This window comes from Macrosteles quadrilineatus, unplaced genomic scaffold, assembly GCF_028750875.1.
Source record: "Macrosteles quadrilineatus isolate MER2022 unplaced genomic scaffold, UCM_ALF_1.0 Scaffold_9__3_contigs__length_116548681, whole genome shotgun sequence".
Lineage (NCBI taxonomy): Eukaryota > Metazoa > Arthropoda > Insecta > Hemiptera > Cicadellidae > Macrosteles > Macrosteles quadrilineatus.
This window is the reverse complement of record NW_026542602.1, coordinates 108760084-108776168: the sequence shown is the minus strand read 5'-3', so window position 1 is coordinate 108776168 and position 16085 is coordinate 108760084. Positions and strand designations below refer to the sequence as shown.

At 33.5% G+C, this 16085-nt stretch overlaps 2 protein-coding genes across 3 annotated transcripts in view; one reads left to right on the top strand and one right to left on the bottom strand.

Annotated features, from left to right (window-relative positions):
* LOC129002428 (uncharacterized) overlaps positions 1-3716 on the top strand; it is a 62058-nt gene extending 58342 nt beyond the window's left edge. The window contains exons 6-7 of the mRNA XM_054430222.1: positions 247-390; positions 3438-3716. Of these exons, the coding sequence (XP_054286197.1) occupies positions 247-390; positions 3438-3502 (209 nt within the window). The 3' untranslated portion in view covers positions 3503-3716. The remainder of the gene's footprint in view (positions 1-246; positions 391-3437) is intronic.
* Positions 1-16085, bottom strand: part of LOC129002427 (elongation factor-like GTPase 1) — a 159950-nt gene that overhangs the window by 127063 nt on the left and 16802 nt on the right. For both annotated transcript variants that reach the window (XM_054430220.1, XM_054430221.1), the window contains exons 17-20: positions 7524-7611; positions 7152-7290; positions 6605-6800; positions 6143-6279 (exon numbers count right to left, since the gene is read on the bottom strand). In XM_054430220.1, the coding sequence (XP_054286195.1) occupies positions 6143-6279; positions 6605-6800; positions 7152-7290; positions 7524-7611 (560 nt within the window). The remainder of the gene's footprint in view (positions 1-6142; positions 6280-6604; positions 6801-7151; positions 7291-7523; positions 7612-16085) is intronic.

Here is a 16085-nt window from a genome sequence, read left to right as displayed (position 1 = left end):
AAACAGGTTGTAGAGATATATCCTAATAATAACAGGATAATACAATTATCTTACAATTAATATGACAGACTTTATTGATACTCAATGCAGTAAAAATGTAAGGAATGTAGGGCCTATCGATGAAAAAGGTTTAACCAGGTATTTTCACATGATGGTAATATACAGCTACCTTTTCATTTCAAAGTAAACAAATACAACAAGCCAATCTATTGATTTCCACTCAAATACTTCTGTTTCTATACACAGAGGGCCCCATGAGTCATGATCAGCCCACCTACGCCAGTGTGCCGGGCATACGAGTGTATGGAATGATGTGTGTCAACAAAGCCAGCAACTCTACCAAGCGGAGAGGTCGACCCATGCGCTACACCAGGAGTCTGAGGATCAGAGGTAACTTCGGTTACGTGGTTGCTGTAACTCTAACAATCACCTAGTTATCAGATGGTTCCCGGTTCGATGCTAAGCAACAAAAATCTTTATAATGGTTCGAAATCAGAACCTGATCCTTGACCATTGGGCTTTAAATTGATCCTGACTAAAGAACCGGTTGATCTTTTTGTGTAAAAAGCTGTCATTCATTCAATACTCATTGTTCACTCATGCCATAAAATACACAAATAAAAATGTAATCTATTCTAATATCCAATAGTCAATGATTCTAGTCAAGTAAACCATAAATGTTAATTCTCTTGGTGAGAAGAAACTAGTCTATGTATGGAGGATCTTCTCCAAAACCAAAGTTTTACTTTATGAGGAGCTAGAGACTTAAAACTTGAAACATAGCTCACAAATGGATGACAATGCAATTTATTTTATTTTTGTTCAGAGGTTAAGAGGTACAGGTTCTGCTCCCGAGAGATTCTATGATTCTAAGTTTTATAAAATAGATTTTTCCTACAGTCACCCGACAAAGTGGGCTTCCTTGCACAGATTATAGTACGGAAAGCCTTACTTTGGCGCACAGTTTTTACTTTGGCGTTTTCAGCCAAACAACACAGAGCAGTGTACTTTTTATTATGGACGTAATTCGTGTACACTTGAAAATAAGTTGGCAACACTTAAAGATATTACGACTACGATCAGCTGGTGTGCAGCGTTCCCCATTTTGTTCAACTAGTTGACCTGCCCGTGCTTCGCTACGGGGTGAGAATGCAGAAAAGAATAGATTGGTTTCACATTAAGATAATATAATATACTGTACTATAAGTAACAGTTACAAAACACTAACCAGAAAACGTATAGACAAAGGCTCAATCGTACTTATTGATTATTTAAATGAATATCTCTTAATGTATTATAGTACCATCATTTTATATAGTGTATATCATTTAAAATATATGCAAAAGTATAACTCATTGACCACATGGCACCAAGAAACAATTCCTTGTAAACAAATTAAATTAAATAGCAGAACAGCATTTCTAAAAACAGCTGGAGTTTCATAACAATATTTGTTTCCCATGTTAATCTTATGGAGAAATACGGAACTTTAAAGGGCCCTAGGGCCTCACTCTCTAATTATTTCCCTATAAAAAAAGTTTCCTGCACAACTTCACGTTACACTCTTTCCAATGACACCAAAACATGTCAATCGGTTCAGTAGTTTCGGAGGAGTAATTTTCACAAAAAATCTGCTTGCGTATTAGATAAGTATAGATGTTCGGATTTAACCAAACCTAAAAAACGTGTTGTACAGTGTTTGGAAGACTAAATATTTATATGATTTATAGTAACTGTAGGAAAAATATAATGTGTAACACAAGTGGAAACTGACTTGCCTACGGCTTGTGCGTAAACATTTCTCTCATGTGCAGCAAAGTGCCACTTCGCCCACTAGTTATACAAATAACTATTTTAACATATTTGCACATTAAAGACTAAAAAGTAGAAACTAATTTATAAATAAAAGAACTTTTTAAAAATACCACGTTTTTAAGCGAACTAAAAAATATAAAATAATTTATGAATATGTGGAGAGACTTGTAAGATTTAAAACTAAAAATTTGGGGCGCATGCAATAAATAATAATAGTTCAATAAGTTAATTGAATGTTTTTTTATTTTTATAAAAGACAATGTGTCTCACATATATATGAATATTAATATACAAATAGTTATAAATATACCTTTATATTTTTATATTATAAGACTGCCTTAGACCGAAACAATAGTGATTTTTTAGCATGTTAATAAAAGAATGTCTTTTCCAAGAGCAAATTATGCTTCTGTACAGCTAGGCCAGTAGCCATTCAAATAACAGTCTGTAGGAAGCCATTGCATGCATCTAATTATCAAGATCCTGTAATTTACTGAAATTGACTGCTTGCTTTGCCCATCTCAAAGCAATATCCAGCTGTTCTCAAATTAGATACAAACCTAAATGACCTGTAGAGATTATTTTATTTTGTTCACTGCTCTATGGTTTTCTATACATTTGTACAGTTATTTTAACCCAAAATGGATATAACTGTGTTTGGATTGTTGATTAAGTCATTATTAAAGAGCTCCTTGATAAGAAGCTTTTGGTCCTTAGGTCATAAACATTATATTAATATTATTATTATTTGTTAGTGGTTAAAAATAATAGCAGAAGCTCAACTTTTTATCTAAAAGAGAAGTGAATTTGCGTTAAAACTTTAAAAATAATAAGTTAGACTGAATAAAATAAAAACAATAGAATGATGTGATTAAATAAAAGAAAAATACTTTAGTACCTGTATACAGAAATATACTAGAGTTTTAGTATAATTAAGTAAGAGTATTTTACCACATTATAGAAGTAAGAATACCCGGATATATCACATCAATTATTGTTTTGATCTATGATTGTTAAATTTTATTCTTTTACCAGTCAATTACTGATTTGAGTAAAAAATCCATTACATACACCTGATGATGGAAAAGTTAAAATTGCAGAGGCTTTATTAATGAAAGTAAAAACTCATTATTTAAATATTGATATTTTTTTAATACAAGTACTTCTATGGAGAAATAATAAATCAATTGCAAACCAAAGATATTGTTTTACGATTATATTTTGGGTTAACTAAATATTAAATAGGCCTAAATTGTTTTACATGTTTTAAAATATTTATCAAATCCAGCTCAAAGTTTCCATCAGCCAATAATAATGTTTTCCCCTAAATTAATCCAGCTCAGAAAAAAAAAAAAATTCATTCTTAAATACTCAAATCTATGCACATACCACTGTAGAATTTTCCATAAAACTTTATTTTCATCGGAAGGTACATCTTTTAAATTAGTATTAAAGTTTTCCAGTTTTTGTTAATTACTTTAATATGTTTATTAAAGTAAATAAAATAATTATGTAGCATAAATTAAAACTTGTCTTTTTGTTTGTAAAACTGTTGTGGAAAAAATAGATATTATTTTATTTTATTTGACTTTAGTAGCCTAATTTAAAATTTTTTTTGACAGGTCCAAAACCACCATTTCCTTGGGATAAGGTGTCTGAAATGATGAAGACACTACCCTTAGACTGAGCCTTCCATGTGATAAGGACTGCAGAGCCTAAACACCTTGTGTGATAACAACGGGACAGACAATAGTTTGATTGTCACTTTAATAAAGTGCATGAATTTAACTGCCAGTTTTCCATTGAAACAAGTATTATATGTATCAGGATAAAAGCTTCATTAGCCTATAATATGTTTTAGAAAATGTATTGATTACATTTTGTAAAAGCTGCCCTTAATGTTAGTGAGGTTATATAATTAATTAAAAATTCAACAAAACTTTTCCTTTAGCTACTCTAAGATGTCTTGTTATATTGCCAACAAAACATGTTCTGTTCAAGTTCTGTTAAGTTCTTTGAACAACTCAAAACTTTGTAGCACATGTAAGAAAAATTTTAATTTATTTCTGGCAAATCAACATGTTGCATAAATGTTGTATAGGCTACTACAAAAAGTACCAAATAAAACACGGGTAACTTGTGAGAAACTAAGAATGTGTATTGAGTAGCTTTAAAATCCCTGTGTTTTTCAACAAATTATACTATTTATTATTTAGGATTAAAATCGTTAACATTTAGATTAGTTAAATAAAATTTATTGTATTTTAGGTATGTTTATAAAGGAATTAAAGTTGTCACTTTGATTTTGTTCAATTTATAAACATATTTCCAAGAAATTTGTTTATATAAACATTTGACTTAGATAATGGGATAAAGATTTTAATGTTTCCATGAAACAATTTGAATAAATATGATCCTTAATATACATAGTCATAGATTATTTAAAAATACAATTCTATATCCTAGAACCTAGCTATAGTTGTATATATATTTATTAGTATGGAATTATGTTAATTTGTATAAAACTTTCTTAATATTAGGAATAGAAATAGTTCAAAAGAATAAGTTTATATAAATGTTTTAATATCGATGAAAAATAAATCTTTAATCGTGTGCTAAGTACCCACCGGTGGCTTTATATGAAATGAAATTTAAGTTTCCTTTTTTATTAGCTCTCGGATAATTGAATTTAATAAATTTATTTGGATGGTAAAAATGGAATTAAATCAACAAGTGTATTATCAAAGCATTATCTCAATGTAGATTTGCTGTTCATAAAAACATTCATATTTCACTAAAAAGTACAAAACTTTGCTGTACAATTATTGTGTAAACTTTGATATAAAGATACAATTTCAATGCCCTATTGATATAACTTAGTTTATAATTTCATATTTCATCTTTACAACAACTTGATTGTAATAACTATGTTCAATCAAAGTTTTAATCTCATTCATCACAACAGATTTGTTACATCACACATTTAACACACAAACATATCAGACATTTAAATTGAAGTTACATTCTTAATACTTACGCATCTAAATGGCCAAAAATGGTAATAATAGGTCTATGTTTTTTTTTTCAAAAAATCTTTTAAGGGAAAATCTATACTGTAAGGTACCGTAGTTATAAATATTTGTGGTAAATATATTATTTATTGCTGAGGATTTTCAGTTTACATCTCCTCTGATCTTAGGGTTTATTATCTTAAGCTTAGTGGGATTTGTAAACAATTGTGAAATAAATTTTGCTTCAGTTGTTACGCTGATTATTTTAACCTCTTGTGACAATTTGTTGTAAAATATAAAATTCTATTCCTGTTATATCATGCACAATGGGACAGTTCTCGCTCTGCAGTTATTTAATTTCTTCTGCATAGAAATTTCATTCCCACAGATGAATTTCATTAACTTAAGTTCAGTTCCATTTGTGCTGACGAAATCGCTTTGCCAACTTGTAACAAAAGCCTGGTTAGGACAGAGTTCACCCAGGCACAAATCTAGTGTTGAAGAGTCACTTTGGGGAAAAATCTGTATTGCGACTGACAGTGAAATTAAGGAAGCATCGTTGTGGGTTCATGTACGGATACTGCCTCTTAAAATGTATCATTTATTTTATCTACAGCAATAACTTACACTATGATAAGTTACACACTCCTCCTTTTAAGCCCTCGTTTCCCTTTGAGTCATATTCCTTTTCCTGAGGTTAATATTTAATAGACACTATAAAGAGAATATAGAAAAGTTCTGTCTTCCCCAGACTTACGCTGCAGGAAAACCTTCCAGTAACAAATCACCTCATGTTCCAGCATCCTTTAATGTAGATAATTTGCCCAATACAACCTGGGCAACGTCAAAAACATTTGCTCTTGATTTACAATTGAGCAAGAGGAGAGAGTTTTCATACAGGTCTGCCACAACGACGAAAACTACAGGGTGACCAACAGGAACTGGAAGTTTTTTATGTGATGGTTATTGTTGTGAGTAGGGAAAGGTGTAATTCATTCCTGTATATGCCGTTTTATTAGCCATTGAGTGTTGGACTGTGAACACGGTATTTTTGTCTATGATGAGTATGTGCAAAATGTCCAGCTTATCACGGCAGCACAGCGACTATGTTTAGTAAATGTAAATACTAAATATGTATTTCTTAAATGGAAAGAGTCCGGTTTTTCTTGGGCAGACGTCTTTAATAACGTCTTTAATGAGATTCTTAACCTAGCCTAGTTTTCTTCATTTTGTACAACAGACACAGGCCACATTGCTAAATAGTAAATATAGGTAGGCTAATAATAATTTGCTAATGAAACATTAAAGTTACTCACCTAGAATTTCTGCATTGGCCTGTATATGACAGCTGTACATGGCAGCCATGAGTCGCTGAGGTTGAGCTTGAAATGCCTTCCTACAACCATCCTTGACAACCGACACTATCTGTCCAGACAGAGGCCCAAACACTCCACTGTAACAACAAGAAAGATTTACAATTTTTCATGGATTTCAAAATACAAGATTTGTATTTTTGGAGGCTCAGTCAGTAGCGTCACAGACTTTGGGCCCAAGGCAGCGAGGTACAGGCTCAGAGTCTATGTGGACGGGCAAATGCAAGGTTGAAAGAGGCCGACAACCTTAAAAAAAAAAAAAATAAAAAAAAATTACAACTAGAAAAATTGTTGTCCAACCGAATCACATTTTTATTGATTAATGTAGCCTATTCCTGCCTGCAACCAATTTCTGAGAGTAGTTAAAAAATTATATAAAATACTTTAGAAAATATATTCACATACCTTGTGTTCGACTCTGCACTTGAGTCTATTGTCCAGTCCTCCACTACAAAAGCCACCCCCATCATCGGCTCTTCACACATTGGACCGGCCAGTGTTGCCAACTGGAAACCATTGACAAAACTGCTATCATACTCAAGCAGTGAGGGTTGGCAACCTTGCTTACTCTCCCCACTCCATACATTCCGGCCACTGTGTTCTGTTGAAAAAGGTAAAAGGTAAAAAGTGAGGACTTTTTAATAAAAAAAATTAGTTAGCTAAAAGAATGTATAGGATTGTTAAAAAAGTAACTTCAGCGAAAGGATAATCTGAACAGATATTGAAAGTGGTTCAGATATTCTTCTCTCGTTTGTCATAATGCTAAGATTAACCAATTACCAAATTAAAAGCCAAAAAAAGACAAATCTGTGTCCTTCTCCTCTATGCTAGCATAAAGAGAAGCAAAACAGGTGTTGTTTGCAATCCCTATTAAGCTCACTGATGCCATCCCCTTCCACCCAAGCCCGACACCCTTTATTTAAGGTGGGACGGTCTAAAATACATATCTCACCAGGTATCCTGTTGATGAGTATATTAGGGCCGCACCTTCTTGGTCCAAAACTCCAAATCTCTTCTACAGTTTTTTTACTCCATTCACCACCGTGCTTTTCAAACATTTCTGCAATATTATTCTTGAATGCCTCCACAGCCTGAAAAAAACCAGAATTGTTTGTTAGATAGAAAAACAACTCTGAAGAAAACATGTTGCAAAACACTTTTTATCGATTGTTTTAGAAGTGTGACATTTTTTAGTTACAAACAGTTAACTACAGTATGATCAAAATTGTTGGCAGAAATAAATAAAACTATGAGGAGACATTGTAGTGGAAGAATTAACTGCTTGAAAGAATGAAGTAATTTTGACAATGAAAGTGTAAAATACCTTTTTAGTCTTTTCGTCTAATGCTGTTGAAGAATCCAAAGAGAGTTTGTTGATTCCTTCAGCCATCTCTGCACGTACATTATGTGCTCTAGGAAAATAAAACTTTATTAATATAAGTTCATCAATGTTGTTATCTATTCTATGTTGCAGGCAGCTTGAACTGAAATAGAGGCTGAAAGGCTCATTTTGGACAACTAGAATTTCAGACAAAGAACTACTTTTCAGTTTTTAAAATAACGTGAATAAGGGAATTATGTAGATCAATTATGCATTTAAGCCAATTTCTCATATAGGGGATAAGCTATTAACATAGGTCTCATGGTAAGACCTAGACCGGGGAGTGATTTACTTATTTGTTTTGAAGCACCAAGGTCAAAGACACTATACGTTCAAATTCATGTATATATTATGTGTGTGTGTCCGATATCACTGAGCCGGCTCCTCGCACCGTCCCCAGACAAGCAACTGCAACAGCATGCCCCCACATAGTGACAGTGTGAGTGGTCGTCCCACATACCTACCGAAAATCTCTAAAACCATGGTAGGACTGCAAAGACAAAACAATGAGCAAAAACTAATACACAACACGATGGTGAAAGATACATCTAAACAAAAATAATAAACACAAAGTCATGACAGGTACGGATGACAGTCGTAGGCCTTATGACGAACACATGTTTCAGAGCGGACATTCGATCTGGATTTGCAGATAACTGCTGCAAAACACAAACCAAACCTATTCCGGGCGTAAAACCAACATTTGCACTATAACAAAAACACTGAGACATGACATTGAGTGGAGCGTGTGGACGTGTCAGTGTCACAGCTCAGCACAACTCAGTCTCACTACTGACTGTTTGTTGGGAGTGTACAGCCCTCCCTCACCTACCCTCAAACACATCACTAACTAGCCAATAAGAGACATCGAGACGTAGGAATTGGCTAACTCAGGAACTCGCTAACTCGGTCGTGTGTCGGAACTGGCTAACCGTCTCAGTCAGGAATTGGCTAACTCCAGAACCCGCTAACTCGATTTTGTCTCGTGGCGGAATTCGCTAACTCTGGAAGTCGCTAACCCGGCCGCGCCCACTGCACGGAGCGTTGCCAACCTTGTACGACAAAATAATCGTACACTGCCGTATTTCAAAATGTCAGTGTCAATGAAGATACAGTAAATGTTATTGTTTTTTGTTATCAAATCAAATCAAATCAAATCAAAAAATCCTTTATTCAAACAGTACATTTCTATACATGAATTGTGTCAAGTCAAGAATAAACATAACTATACATTTGGCAAATTTACTACACTAATTAATTAAGAGCTATAATCTATATGTATACACTTTCTCCCCTACAACTACTTACTGTTCAACCATTACAACTAACTATTGATTAGACATACTAATATCTAATTGAAAAAGTCCCCAATCTTGTAGCAGCATTTATCTGACAACAATTTGAACAAACTGGTTTTAAATCTTTTAAAATCTGTCAAACCCTTTATGGTGCTAGGCAGGCTATTATACAATTTTATGCCAGAGTAATATGGAGAATGTTCAATGGTGGAGGTGTTATGTCTAGGGTATGTAAGGCTATTCTTTTGTCTTGTGTTATAGTTGTGAAAATCAGAGTTATTTGGAAAATTTGATAAATTTTGTCTTATATACAAAATTAAATTATATATGTATATACTAGGAAAAGTAAGAATTTTGTGATTTTTAAAAATACTCTTACAGGATTTTTTCCCTTTAAGTCCAAAAATAATACGGATAATTCTCTTCTGCATTTTAAAAACTTTTTTTCTCCTATCTGAATTTCCCCAGAAGATCACACCATAATTAAACAAGTGATAGACATAACCGTAATAAACCATCATGAGAGTGGATATGTCAACAGATTTAGATAAAATAATGAACATAAAATGAGCTTTATTTAATTTTTTTACAACTTCACCAATATGATTTTGCCAAGTCAATTTTTGATCCACTGTGATGCCTAAGAATTTAACTGAGCTTACTGAATTTAGAGAAAGATTCAAATCTAATTTTGTTAATGAGTCTGATTTCTGGTAGTTTTTTTGGAATTCCATCAGAAGAGATTTATCTTTATTTAACGCCAAACCATTTGCTTCAAACCATTTTTCTAGCTGAAGGAAATCTTGTTCAGCTGTTTGTTGCATGAAAATTTTACTATGATCAGTGAAAATAATGGAAATGTCATCAGCAAACATTACTGATTTTGACTTTAAAATCAAAGGTAGGTCATTAATATAAACCAAAAACAGTAGTGGACCTAGTATTGAGCCTTGTGGCACACCCTCTGTGACTAATTTGAAATCAGATTTCAGATTTATTAACCGTAGGTCCACACACTGTTTCCGCATTGATAAAAACGAGGTTATCCACTTTATAGCCATGCCTGACACACCATAAAAGTTTAGTTTTTGTATTAATAGGCTATGGTTTACACAGTCAAATGCTTTTGACAGATCACAGTAGAGACCAGCTACTGCCTGCGATCTGTCAAGAGCACCTGTGACTTCGGTAATAAAGCTAAAGATTGCATCTGTCGTACTCCGTCCCTTCCGGAATCCAAACTGACATGTATCCAAAATTTGGGATGTTTCAAAATGATCACACAATCTATTGAAGACGACTTTCTCAAATATTTTTGAGAAACTAGGCAATAAAGAAATAGGTCTGTAGTTGGATATATCTTTTGGGTCACCCTTTTTAAAGACTGGTATTATGTTTGATAGTTTTAATAGGTCAGGGAAAACACCAGTATACAAAGAAATGTTTATCAAATGAACAATGGGTTGAGCAATAAACTCTGAACTTGATTTCATTAATGAAGTTGAAATTTCATCCCATCCAGAGGCTTTAGATGACTTTAAGTCTTTTATTATATCTTGGACTTCTTGAAGGTTCACTGGCTTAAATGATATAAGCTTGGACTCGGGAGGGATTCTACTGTGTAGGAAGCCAAGAGCTTTGTAAGAATCTGAACCAACATTCAAGCTTTTACATGTGTCAGAAAAAAATGCATTAATTTGATTTAGTTGCGCCCTTTCAGACATTGAATGCAACAAGAAGGGGTATCCTTTTTTGCTGTTGTCAGTTGTATTAGTCTCTTTTTTAACAATATGCCAGGCTGTTTTGGTTTTGTTACAGGATTCTTTAATCTGATTTCTGTTGTACAATATCTTAGCTGATTTTATACATTTATTTAATAATTTCTTGTATTCTTTTACATAATCTTTAAAAGTTGTATCATTTGACATTTTACTAAGTTCATGTAATTCCCTTTTCCTTTTGCATGAGACTCTAATTCCAGTTGTTAACCACCCTTTATCAAAATGTTTACTATAACATTTCTTATTTACTAAGGGAAAACAAGAATTAAAATGCAGTTTAAAAGTTTGAAGAAAACACTTATAAAGTACATTAACATCAGTCATTACTTCAGATTTGCTAAAAAATTCAGTCCATTGTTCATACTTCAAAACGTTAACAAAACTATCCAAAATTTTTTTACTATAATTTCTTTTTAAGGATGGACTGATTTTTATCTTTGTTTCCAGTTGTCTATTTTCAAAATAACTATAATCTAAACATAAACACTGTGTTAAGTGGTCAGATAAACCATTTTCTAAAACTATTGCTTTACACAAGTTAGGACAGAAATTAGTGATAATATTGTCAAGACAGGAACTAGAAACATTAGTAATTCGAGTTGGAACATTGAAATGTGCAAAAAAATTAAAGGAACTTAAAATTGATAAGAATTCTTCGGTATAGAAGTCAGAATTTAAAACATTGATATTGAAATCTCCTGCAAGTAAAACATGCGCCTTAGGGGTCTTATCTATACAATAGCTTAAAAGGAAATGGAGACGTTCAAAAAACACATCAAAAGCAGCTTTGGTATAAACAGTTGGTCTGTAGACACACAGTACAATAAGATCTATGGGTTTAACTATTTGGACCCCACAACATTCAAAACTTGACTCAATCGTTAATTCTTCAAAATCAGGCCTATGTTTAATTTTAAAATGATCATTTACAAGAATGGATACTCCCCCTCTTTTCTGATTTTCCCTGCAGTAAGATGCAGCGTTTTGATATCCATCAAATTGAAATAGTGGAATTTTACAATTAGATGGGACCCAGTGTTCCGAAAAGCAAACTACATCCGGTTTTCTGTTGAAACTATTGAGGTATAAATTAATTTCATCTATTTTATTGTTTTGGATGATGCCCTGGATGTTACAATGAAATATTGCAAATGATCTGTTTCCCAAAGACTTAGAGGTGTCATCAGAGCAACTGCACTTTTATCAATTCCACTTTTAACAGATAACTAGCCCAAAGTAATTCAAAGACAATTGAAAAATCATGAAAAAGTGTTTATTTATTTAACTGTACAATGGCCAGTTAAATGTTTATGATTTCGATCTTAAAAATTAATAAAAAGGTTAAATACCTGTAGTACTGTCAGTGATCCTGGAATTTAGGTCAGCGACCCAGGTTTCGAACTTAAAGGTTCATTTTCAAGCAGGTACCAGTTAAAAACACATAATCCTCTTCATAATTGTGGAGAGTCGTTATAACACGTAAGACACGAACACGAAAACACTAAACATTAAACAAAATTGGCCAATTATAATACTGGTACGGTAGCGTGCGTGGTGTAGCCGGCAAAAGATGAGTCATGACTGGGCACGCGTACGCGTCGATGTCGGAGCGTGACGTATGTGCCCCCTCCCACTCCCGTCGTCTTTGTCAGGTCCTCGCCTTACACTGACACTGCCATCTATCATATCTATTGCAGTATTGTAAATTAAATTTGACTCGAAGGATAATTTTTCATTGAGCAAATGGGTAGGACTGTTTTTAGATGATCGGTATATTTCAAACTCTTCGATGGTGTTCATATGCTTGCCTTTTCTGCAGTAATGCAATATGTCCAGATTGGTATCAATGTCGGTGTAATTATGGTTTGTGTCTATCAGATGGTTTGCGAATGCAGATTTGGTAGATTTTTTAGGCAGGTGTTCTTTGAATCTTTGCGTAAACGAGCGAGCTGTTTGTCCAATGTAGTAGCTGGGACAGTCATTGCATTTAATTTTATAAATTCCTGTCTTATCAAAATTAGCAGTGTTTTGTACAATTCGTGGTTTTAGGAGATAAGATAATTTATTTGACGTTTTAAATGACATTTTAAAATTGTTTTTAGTCATTTCAGATTTAAAAAAAACAATTTTAAAATGTCATTTAAAACGTCAAATAAATTATCTTATCTCCTAAAACCACGAATTGTACAAAACACTGCTAATTTTGATAAGACAGGAATTTATAAAATTAAATGCAATGACTGTCCCAGCTACTACATTGGACAAACAGCTCGCTCGTTTACGCAAAGATTCAAAGAACACCTGCCTAAAAAATCTACCAAATCTGCATTCGCAAACCATCTGATAGACACAAACCATAATTACACCGACATTGATACCAATCTGGACATATTGCATTACTGTAGAAAAGGCAAGCATATGAACACCATCGAAGAGTTTGAAATATACCGATCATCTAAAAACAGTCCTACCCATTTGCTCAATGAAAAATTATCCTTCGAGTCAAATTTAATTTACAATACTGCAATAGATATGATAGATGGCAGTGTCAGTGTAAGGCGAGGACCTGACAAAGACGACGGGAGTGGGAGGGGGCACATACGTCACGCTCCGACATCGACGCGTACGCGTGCCCAGTCATGACTCATCTTTTGCCGGCTACACCACGCACGCTACCGTACCAGTATTATAATTGGCCAATTTTGTTTAATGTTTAGTGTTTTCGTGTTCGTGTCTTACGTGTTATAACGACTCTCCACAATTATGAAGAGGATTATGTGTTTTTAACTGGTACCTGCTTGAAAATGAACCTTTAAGTTCGAAACCTGGGTCGCTGACCTAAATTCCAGGATCACTGACAGTACTACAGGTATTTAACCTTTTTATTAGTAAATTACGTGATCCAGAGGCTAAACATGCTTAAAAATTAATGCCATCAGTACAAAAGAAAATAATAGAATATGAAAAATATTGAAAATTCAGTTTAATTGGTACTAAATAATTAGACCCCTACGAAATTAAGCTAAAATACACGCAAGTTTTAACACGGAAAACAGTTTTAATCGAAATTTCGTAATAAACCAAAACCATTAATTAATACAGTCATCAACTATCGTAACTTTCATAACTAATTCATAGATTTAAAATCAAATGTTCGTCGTTGAACCGTCCAACTTACTTGTACAAATATGATGACATAGACTAAGTTTTTATCTAGACCTAATAGTTTGAACCAAAGCATTGTAGGCCTACTAGTAAATAGTTGCCTAATTCTAAAATGTGTTGAATTTTTTAGCAATAATGTTACATGTTTTAAAACCGTTTTTAGATTGTACACCTAAGCACCACTAGTAAAAAATAGAAGAAGATATAATATTCATATAATAAAACATGACAGGGTTATTTTAATTCACGATTCTTAATAAACAAATTGACTGATTTTCCTGATTTGAGTGTTGGGTTTCCTTTATATTGCTTTCACAAACTATATAAACGATACCAAGCCATTGCTCGGTTCACCGTTCCGGTACTGAGCTACACAATAGACAATAGCTTTGTTTTTGGATAAGATCAAGTAATTTTAGCTATGGCCACCATTCATAAGAATTGTTACAAACAAGAACGCCTGGGTCCATTTAGAACCAGCCTGGAGAAAAACTCTAGACTTTAATAAATAGGCCTACTGAAATAAAAAAAAATAAAAATACATTACCACTACAATGTAATTCTGTAATGACGTTTAACGTGTAAATTTTATTATGATTTATGATTCAAGGTTACAAGCCCAGTATATAAAATGCGAACTCAATAAAATTTTATTTGCAGAAGCTCACAAAATGGTATTTATTCGAATAAAAGAAACAAATGGCGGACTACGAAAATAGATATTTCATAACATGTAATAGATCCAAATTAAATGTGCATTTTTATCTTTTTGCATACCAAAAAGCTACTATTTAAGTAAGAAACCCACATATAACACATACTCCCTTATATTAGTACACTAGCAGAGTACCCGTCCTTCGTACGGGGTTGGTATATAAGTGTAAAATGTTTATTGCAGTCATACTCAAGCTTTGTGTTTGCAATGGGGGACGACACAGTTTGATAAAATTTGGTTCTTGAAGTTTACAGTATGCAATAGTATAACACATTTACCATAGCCATAATGCTCTACTACTGCACCTAAACAATATAAAACAAATTATCAAACCTTTGCACAATATCACAAAGATTCATTAAATGGTCATATAGGCCTAAAAATAACTGTAAACAATCCTACTTTGATAGTTCTCATTGCGTATCACAGCTTTTGTTGCTGCTTAGTTCAATTAGCTATTGTCAAAAATTCAAACAAAAAATGGCCTAATCGTGTTGTACCCTGTTGGTAAACCTTATAACGTTTTAATGCTATTGCATATCATAGAACCAACTTGTTTAGTTGAAACAGCTGACTAAATTCTTTAATTCCTTTTAAATGTGAATACTTATAAGGTTAACATAGGGATCCATAGAGCCACTGGGGCGGAGCCCGGAAGGATTTTTGAGATAAGAATAGGCTTATATGTTAATCGGGAATGTGAGCTATCATTATGCCAAATTTCAGCCCAATCCATCCAGTAGTTAAAGCGTGATTGAACTTCATACAAACAAACAAACAAACACACAAACACACAAACTTTCACATTTATAATATTAGTATGATTTATCATCCTTATGGATCAGCTGAAGACAGTTTTATTGTTAGTTCTGTCCGGTGCACTGTCTTTAGAGGTCGTGTTTTGTTTACTGTTTCTTGTTTTCAGTCATCAAAAACTTTGTTTAACCAAATAAAACTTTCTAATCACAACTAATAACACGTCCCCTAGTTATATAACCAAACAGTAAAGAACAAATCATGAAGTTAACTATCAAATAATATTTTGTCGACACTAGCGATCAGTGTCACCGGACATGAACTAGACACGAAAAACGAGCTTCAAAGTTTACAATGGGATGTAAAGTTTACTTGTGTTGGTTAGTCTATGGTAAGACTATAATGCATTTTCCACCCTAATAATCATATGAATAATGTTAAACATACTTCCAAATATATTTATTTTATCGAATACGTTGTTCTTACTCCTAATTAATCGTAGGATACAACATTATGGTACCGATACGATATAGGTACTACACTTTCGGCAACACTGGCCAAAAATATTTGTGCTTGGCTCCCATTGGACGGCCCGAGAGGCTTCTGATTGGGAGTTAGCGAGTTCCGCCGAGGGACCGAGTTAGCGACTTCCGTACGAGGACGGAATTCGCTAACCCGGCTCTAGAGCGGGTTAGCAGGTTCCGGAGTTAGCCAATTCCGAAACCGAACAAGTTAGCGAGTTCCTCTCATCGACCAAATTTGAAGATAGGGCGTTTAACATGGGGTTAGC